General features: G+C 39.8%; 1 protein-coding gene across 9 annotated transcripts in view; it reads right to left on the bottom strand.

Moving 5' to 3' along the window:
- Positions 1–8,095, bottom strand: part of PHF3 (PHD finger protein 3) — a 49,790-nt gene continuing 41,695 nt past the window's right edge. For all 9 annotated transcript variants that reach the window (XM_075046413.1, XM_075046412.1, XM_075046418.1 and 6 more), the window contains 4 exons: positions 6,987–7,134; positions 5,413–5,502; positions 4,247–4,442; positions 1–3,051 (listed from right to left, as the gene is read on the bottom strand). In XM_075046413.1, coding sequence (XP_074902514.1) covers positions 869–3,051; positions 4,247–4,442; positions 5,413–5,502; positions 6,987–7,134 — 2,617 coding nt within the window. In that variant the 3' untranslated portion in view covers positions 1–868. The remainder of the gene's footprint in view (positions 3,052–4,246; positions 4,443–5,412; positions 5,503–6,986; positions 7,135–8,095) is intronic.

Genomic DNA, 8,095 nt, shown 5'->3' with positions numbered 1-8,095 from the left:
TATGTGAGAAAGTTTTATCATTTTAGAATCAAAATATCCCTTAAAATATTTACATTTTACAGTAAAAAGGATAGCAAAACACAAAGTAATGTACAAGCTTAGGTATTCAAGTTTTTGAAGCATGGAAAATGGTGGGAGAAATGAATTTACTACTACAAATCATAGTTTCAAGAATTTAGGTTAAAAATGCTTTCTTATTAAAACAAGTGCAGTTTAAAGCAATAACATTCGAGCAGCTCAGCCTTCCAATTTCTGGTCACAAACTGCTTCAGATGCTTAGGAAATACTTGAAAAGCTAATGAAATACACTTGAATTATTTTATTGTACTACTGAATAATTTAAAAAAACTCTTCACACCACCGAGCATATTATATTTTGTTGTAATGTGTGTGGATTCTGAGGCTTTGCTATAGTCTTTAAAAACAGTGCAATTTAAAAAGAAGGTTATTGTATGAAATTCACCTTTAAAATTATCAGAGCATCTTAAAACAGAAGAGAGCACAAATTACCAAAGGCAGCAACTATATTGCAGACTTGACTAAAGCCAACCTCATCAGCTAAGAAAATTTCTAAGCCTTTATTGCATATTAATAAAAGAAATCTTTAAAATTTTGAATATACAGCAATGTAAAATTTTTAAAAATATTAAACTCCTACTTCTAGCGATAGTTGGTATAATGAAAAAAAGGATGAGTATTGGTACACCGAGTGGTACCAAAACACAGACTTGTTTCTGCAAAACACCAACACTGAATAAAAAAGATGGCACAATCCTAGCAGGCTTTTTTTTTTTTTTTTATACAAAGTTTTACGACATTACTCTAACAGTTTATTTAAATAGGATTTTAAAAGACTGCCTGCATCTTTTTACCTTTTGCTTTTAGTTCTGTCACTGTGGTCCCTATGTCTCTCTCTGTTCTTTTCACTTTCTCGTTCTCTATGCTTCTCTTTACTTTTCTCCCTCTCCTTATCTTTTTCATGAGCCTGATCTTCACTTTTAGGCTTCTCCGTCTTTTTTTCTGGATTTCTAGTCTCTCTGGGGCTTTTTCCATCAGCAGCCCTATCACTGTGTGGAGATCGCAATCTTTCTTTGTCTCTCTGTCCTTCCTCTCTACTCTTCCTCTCTCTCTCTTTTTCCTGGTTTCTGTCTCTGCGTCTATTTCTTTCAGAATCTTGCTCCCAGTATTTTTCGTTGTTCCACTCTTTTTCATGTCTGTCTTTCTTTTGGTGATGGGATTCACTGTAAAATCTTTGTCGATGTTGATCATTTTTTCCTCTACTGAACCCTCTCTCCAAATGCTGTTCTTGTCTGCCCCAAGGATCGCTGTGGCGTCTTTCCGGTCTCCTGCTGTCTTTACTCTGAAAAAAATTTTCTGGCCCCAAAAATCTTGATTGTTTGTGTGCCACTGGTAGCCCTTGTGCAATGGGTCCAGCGTAGTGTGGTGGCTGACCTGATAAATGAGCTACTGGTGGCCATGGCATCATTGGGTTTTGAGGAAAGCCAAAGCCAGGAGGAGGGAGAAGCGGAGGTGGTAAATGAGGAGGAAATCCAAACATCGGGTTGTTTTGTGGAGGGAAGTTATGAGGTGCAGGAGCCTGAAATTGAAATCCAGGTGGATTAGATTTAGGATGCTGAAAATTCTGCTGCGGAGGTCTAACAGATGAGAAGCTGCCACTTGGAATAGGGCTTGGGACTTTGGAAATAAATTCAGCACGAGAAGAGTTTTCGGTTTCAAAATGAGATGACGTTGCTGCTGGTCCTCTTCTAAAGGAGTTCACTGTTTCAATGTTTTGCATCAGTGCATCTTCCTGTGAGTGTTTGGCGTCTTCCACTTGTGATGCGACCGTGTTATCTGCTTTTGCTGCAGCTGAACTGTACTGCATCTCGCTGGTTTGCGCATCACCTTGATACAGGTTTAAGCCCACTTCTCCAGAAGACTGTTTATTCTCTGGTTCCACTTGATCATTTCCTGAAGCATTCTGTCGGTCTTCATTTCTGCTAACGTCTCCTTCCTTGTTTTCCGAAGCATTAGTCTGCTGGCTTCGTCCGGCTGCCTGTCGTGGGTCTCTCTTAAGGTTAATAAATGGTGGTGATTTAGAGGTATTAGCTGTGGTACCTTCAGCAGAGCCTACATTAACGTTGTTCTCATTGGGTTTTTTCCCTGCATTTGATGAGGAAGAAGAAAAGCTGGAATTTGTGGTCCTTCTAACTTCCTGTGCAACATTATCTTTGTCAGTTAACTGCCGCTTTGGGTCATTTTCTTTACTTTCTTCAGTTTCTTTATTCTGTGACTGAGCAGATAAATTTGCTAAAAATGCTTCTGTGGAGACATCTGGAGGTTTCCCCTTAAGACTCAGCCCTATCAAAGATGCAGCACTTCTTGCAGAACCTGAGGTCCCTACAGCCGCTGCATCCACAGTTACAGCAGCATTAGTGGATTCTTGTGGATCATCCAAACCAGTCTTTGCTTCACTACCTTCAGTAGTTACATCAGCAACATCCATGTTTTCTTCTCGTAGGGTTGCCTGCTCATTTAATAATGGTATGTCTTCACTGGGACTCACTTCTGACTTGCTGTGTTCATACGCCTGCCCTGTCGTACCCAACAGGCTTTGAAGAATATCATCCACTGGCAACGGTTTATTTGCTAGCTCCAGAGTAGAAGGCTGATTCTCCCATCCAACCAGGACTCCAGGAAGGAATCTGAGAGGCTTCGGTGGCTCGTGTTTGGTACTTTCAACCAATGGTTCGATAACTGCTGGAACGTCTTCTATATTAGATTGCTGAGGTTTATTTCTCTGCTTGTGTAGCACAGTTGTGAAGGAATTAAAAAAATCATTTTCTTCTTCTTCTTCTAGTGCCAACTCATGATGAGAGACTTCAGGTTTGTTTGGCTTGCTTTTCTTCTCGGGTGGCAAGTTACTCAAGGTACTTTCAGAAGCTTCATCCACGAAACTACTAGTAACACTTGCAACAGCAGTAATCTGCCTCTTCATTTTCTGGCGAATTATCAATCCCAGTAATAAATTTGGTCGATGTATTTCAATCCCTGTACAAAATTGTAACAGCAATTTATCATCTCCTTATGTTTTGGTTAAGGCAATCATTTTAACAAAAATAACCCCCATACTCTTATAATATATGATAGAAAGTATTCCTTTTATGACATTTGAAATTTCCATCATTAAACACAACAAACAATAATTAAAATAATGAAAAATGTATTTCCAGCATAAAAATTATGACTTCAAACACTGCACATTAAAATTGCTTTAAGTACTATATCGCCCACTATAACTTCCAAATACAGAATACGAGACAGTTGTATAGGACATCTAGTCGCATAAGAAAAAGCACAGAAGTTGAACATCACGTTAGACTAACACAGCCACAGTCCGGTAACAGTGGTAGCAAAGCACAAGAGGAAAAAAAAAAGTAAACAGCACACTTGCAACCACAAAGTCTCCTCATCATTTTGTGTTAGACGTACTTCTTCAAAGATTTACCAAGAGTGACTTTCCAAAATGCTCCCCTCATTCCAGGAAAGCACTATGTTTCAAGGTATACTATTAGCTATCTCTTCACTATGTATTTTGTTCTGTATAATTTAGGTTCTTGCAAAAATATTATCAGTTGTAGCTCATCCTCTCTTCATTTCAGCCCTGCCTATCTCAAATAAGAAATCATCCACAAATTTTTATAACCAAACTAAATTGATACAAAGTAACTCAGGTGTAAGCAGAACAACTGCGAGCCATTTCAGGATCTTTTCTTCATTGCCCTTCTGTTTTTTAAACTTTCCATGTCTTTTTTTTTTTTTTTTTTTTTAAGTAAGTTTGGAACACTTGAGGAAGAAAAGGAATTAGTACATTTCAAATATGAAAAGTACTATTTTAAAGTTACAGTATCAGTTTGGAACTCAGTATGACTATATCATAGTTCTCTTGCATCACTGAATTTACTGAGATTGTAACCTAAAAAGCCACCTGGGTTAGAGGGAGAATGTAGTAAACAAAGTTACATACAACAATTTTTTTTGACAACAATACCTTAAATATCAGAATAATCTTACGATGAGAAATCAACATCTTTTCAAGGAAGCTAATGTAATACTATGGAAAACTCATTACATGTCTGAACAGAATAGCTGGCATTTTTAAATTTAATTTTCTCTTATATTTCTGTTGTAAACTTCTTCAAGTAGTGTTATGATAATAAACTTCCAAATGCCAAGCTGTACTTACCAGGCCCATCAAAAGGCACAAGATGATGTGGGACTTTATCTGAGGAACCTAAAGGGATGAGGTACAAATCTTTCACTTGCTTCATGTTATTGGCCGCTACACCGTAACGTTTTCTACTGCTGAAATAGGCAAACAACAACGCATAGGATATCTGATCCTCTTCAGTTACTGGGGTAAAGCGAACTACACAGATCTCCTGTTTACAAAAAGAGAGGAAAAAAGATGGTCAGATACATTTTTCTATGAAACTGTAATTGTTTTAGTGACTGCTCTTTATGTAAAAGCACAGTTCAGAGGAGGAGAAAAAGCCTCCCCAAGAAGGCAGAGAACAACAGAGGAGACAAAAGGAGCAGAAACAGGGCCAAAAATAATTTAGGAAGACTGAGAAAACAAATAAAAAGCATTTAGTACAAACAAAAGAATTACAGTGCATGACAAAAAAGCCAACATTTTGTCAGCCAGCTAAATAACAAGTTTTAGGGAAGCATGCCAGCTGCCAAGTAATTATTCCTCTCCCCACCCTTACCATTACTAGAAAGCTTTATTTTGTAGTCTACTGTGACCAAGATACCCATTAATACTAGGGGAAGACCGGTATTCAGATCCCAGAACTGTGACCGAAGCCCAGCTCAGGAGTCGATGCTGGGGCTGATGCTGTTTAACGGCTTCATTAACGACCTGGAAGATGGGACAGGAGACCCCCTGCAAAACTGAGAGGGCACCTGGTCAGGGGCAGCGGTCGGAGGTCAGCACAGGCAAGTGCAAAACCCTGCGCCCTGGCGGGGGGGGGGTGACCCCAAGCACCAGGACGGGCTGGGGACCCACCGGCTGGAAAGCAGCTCGGCGTAAAAGGACGCGGGGGTCCTGGTGGACAAGCTGACGAACCAGCAACGCGTCTGTGCCGAGACGGTCAGCTGCACGCTGGCTCTCGGAACCGAAGCAGCCAGCAGGCCAAGGGAAATGAGCGTTCCTTTCTATCCAGCACTTGTGAGACCGCACCTGGAGAACGCTGCCCAGTCTTGGGCTCCCCAGCACAAGGACAACCTGCACACAGTGGGACAGGTCCAGCAGAGGACCACCGAGACGGTGGGGGTGTTGGGGCGGAGATCTTCAGGGTGAATAGGATGGATGTTAAACAGCAAGCCTTCAATACGTAAAATTCTTACCTTGGTCCCTGAAGCTTTGATTTTTTCTACATACTCCCAGACAGTGTGAGGTGATATCCTGCCGCCTACTTGAATACTATCAGGCAAATCCTATGAGAAAGGACAACAGAAGTCTGAATCCAACGTAAAAATTGATAAATCCTTCATCCACTGTCTGTTTCATATATTCAAAACATACTTAATTCTTCTAGTTCTTAAATTATAATTTTAAAATATCAGTAGAAGTTACAACAGTAGAAAAAATTTAAATTTTGGATATTTAAATTAAGATTTTCAGTGCAAAGTCAATGTTCTATACTAAATTAGTTATCGTTCAATACTGTTCATCTATACCTCCTCAAAATTTTTTATTTCAGTAACATTAACTGCAAACATAACTGCACTCTGCTCTGGAAACACTCAAGTGATTTTTGTAAGATCAAACTGCTATGAGAGCCCCACACCTATGTATATAATAAACATTCAAAATCTTAATCATGAGGGGAAAACATAACCTGCACACATGGGTCAATATAGACATATATTTGTTCTTGGATACTATCGAGTTCACTACTCACAAGCAACAAAAACAGACTTTCAGAACCATTTAGGAACACCTGAGGAAAAATAGTTTCTTGAAATAAAGCAGAAGAGTTTTGGAAAGCACATCATATTCATAAAACAATCCTTTAGTATTAAAGGGCACTGCAAGCCCTGCACTTCACTGAAGATTAACAGCAAAGTGAAGACAATCATGTTAATAGAAAACCTAAGTCCTTTTAATTAAAGAGCTGATGCATCCTGAGTCACTGGCAAGAAGTGACACTGAGCCCTATGAGCTCTCTGACCTTTATGATACGAAGACAGCCATTATAAGCCGTTGCACCCGTTTCCTGCCTCTCAGACACTGAAGAGAACACTACATACTTTTTTTTTTTTTTTTTTTTTTTTTTTTAGGGACAATTTAGTCTTACACTGGAAGGTTAGGACCAGAATTGCCACCAGATAGGCAAAAAAATAAGCCCTGTTATGTTGGTTTCTGTTGTAGAAGAGAAGACGACTTCTCACAATGTCAACAGAAACCACCAGCAGACACCTCTCTTCCAAAAATTGGTATTGACTTGTTTAACACTTCAAATTCAAAACAGAGCTACAATTTTCTCATCTCTAATTCAGAAAATGGATGCCACTGAGGCGGTTATTTCAGTAGCAAATTTTGTCCTATCTTCCCCTGCTACTTTATACTATGGAAAATTCTCCATAATAAACAAAAACCAGTTCAACTTTCATAAAACCAGCTCTGGATATACAGCTGCTCATCCTCAAGAAACATTTTACAGTGAGATGAGAGCAAAACATCTTAAAATATACCAAAGAACTTGAATCCTGATGAACCATGAGTCCATGTAGGACAAACTGAAAAATACTTCACTTAGAAATACATACCCTAACCTATGTCCTCCCACAAATACTTTACCCAGTACAATGACCATGCTTCGCTGCCTTTCATCATTATACTATTATTAGCCTACAAAGTAAACAAGTCGCTAAAGTTAATAAATGAATTGTTCATTCTTTGCAGTAAATATAAATACCTCCGTTAAATACTCAAAAGAGCCAGAAACTGGATAAGCCTTAATAACAAACTTTGCCACTGAAGGCATATTGATAAAACCCTTCCAGATGAAATTCAGGCGTGCCAGAAACAGACTTTCACATTCCACGGTACCAGGCGTTTCTGACCTAAAAAACAACACACAGAAACCCACTTTGTTTAGAACATGATAATAACACAAGATAATATAAATCATTATTTTTTCTTTGTTAAAGAAATGACATGTCATTAAGCATTTTCTCTTTCAGTAAAGCATACTTGAGGGTCAATGAAAAGAGATCGACAGACAACCAAGTTTCTCATCTTCCAGTGCAGTAGCTATGTGTTACAGGAAGGACAGTCAGATAAGCAGCGCATCAGTTCACTACTGTATCTTTTGCGAATGGAGAAGTTTAGTCCAAGAGTTATTAAATGCTACCGACGGACACACAAACACATAGAGGTGCTGCAGACCCAGTAAGATCTTCCCCTGCCACAGGGAGGAGGGGGAAGACCACATACTGCCTGCTGGCCCACCCTCGCCCTGCTTTCCGAGCTCCTACGTCTTGCCGCAACGCGGTCTGTCCGACCCCAAATACCAGCATTCCCCCTCCCTTCCCTGGCCCCACAAGCTGGCTCCTCATCTCTTCTCACCCACCCCTCGCTGCCACAGCTCCTGTGAACGCCTCCTCCCAATTCCAATGTCATCACCTGTGCAAAACAGCGCTTTTCCCCCCTTCAAAAAGAAGCAGTTTTGCCAACAACGCAGCCGCAAAGGATAAACAGGAAGCCTTAAAGAACTTTACAGGGGAGTGTTTCGCAGCCTGAGGGCTTCCTCCTGGAAGAGGTTACAGCCACATTTCAACATTTCCCAACATGTTATCAAAATATTCTAGGCATGCTATTAGCAGTTTTAAGCTAGCTGCCCAGTACTACCAGATGTTGTGCTGTTATAGTAACACAGTAACCTACCTTTCTTTCTGTCTACACTAGAAATTACTTCTTTGCATCTTCAGCAAGCTATTCAAAAAACAAAGTCCACTGTCCTTGGTAAAGGATCACACTGTCCTGATAAAGGCAGAATTTCAGCATGAACACTGGTCAATTCTA

This window comes from Buteo buteo, chromosome 15 (assembly GCF_964188355.1).
Source record: "Buteo buteo chromosome 15, bButBut1.hap1.1, whole genome shotgun sequence".
In the NCBI taxonomy this organism is placed as follows: Eukaryota; Metazoa; Chordata; class Aves; order Accipitriformes; family Accipitridae; genus Buteo; species Buteo buteo.
The sequence above is the reverse complement of the archived record's forward strand: the minus strand, read 5'-3'. Positions and strand labels throughout refer to the sequence as shown.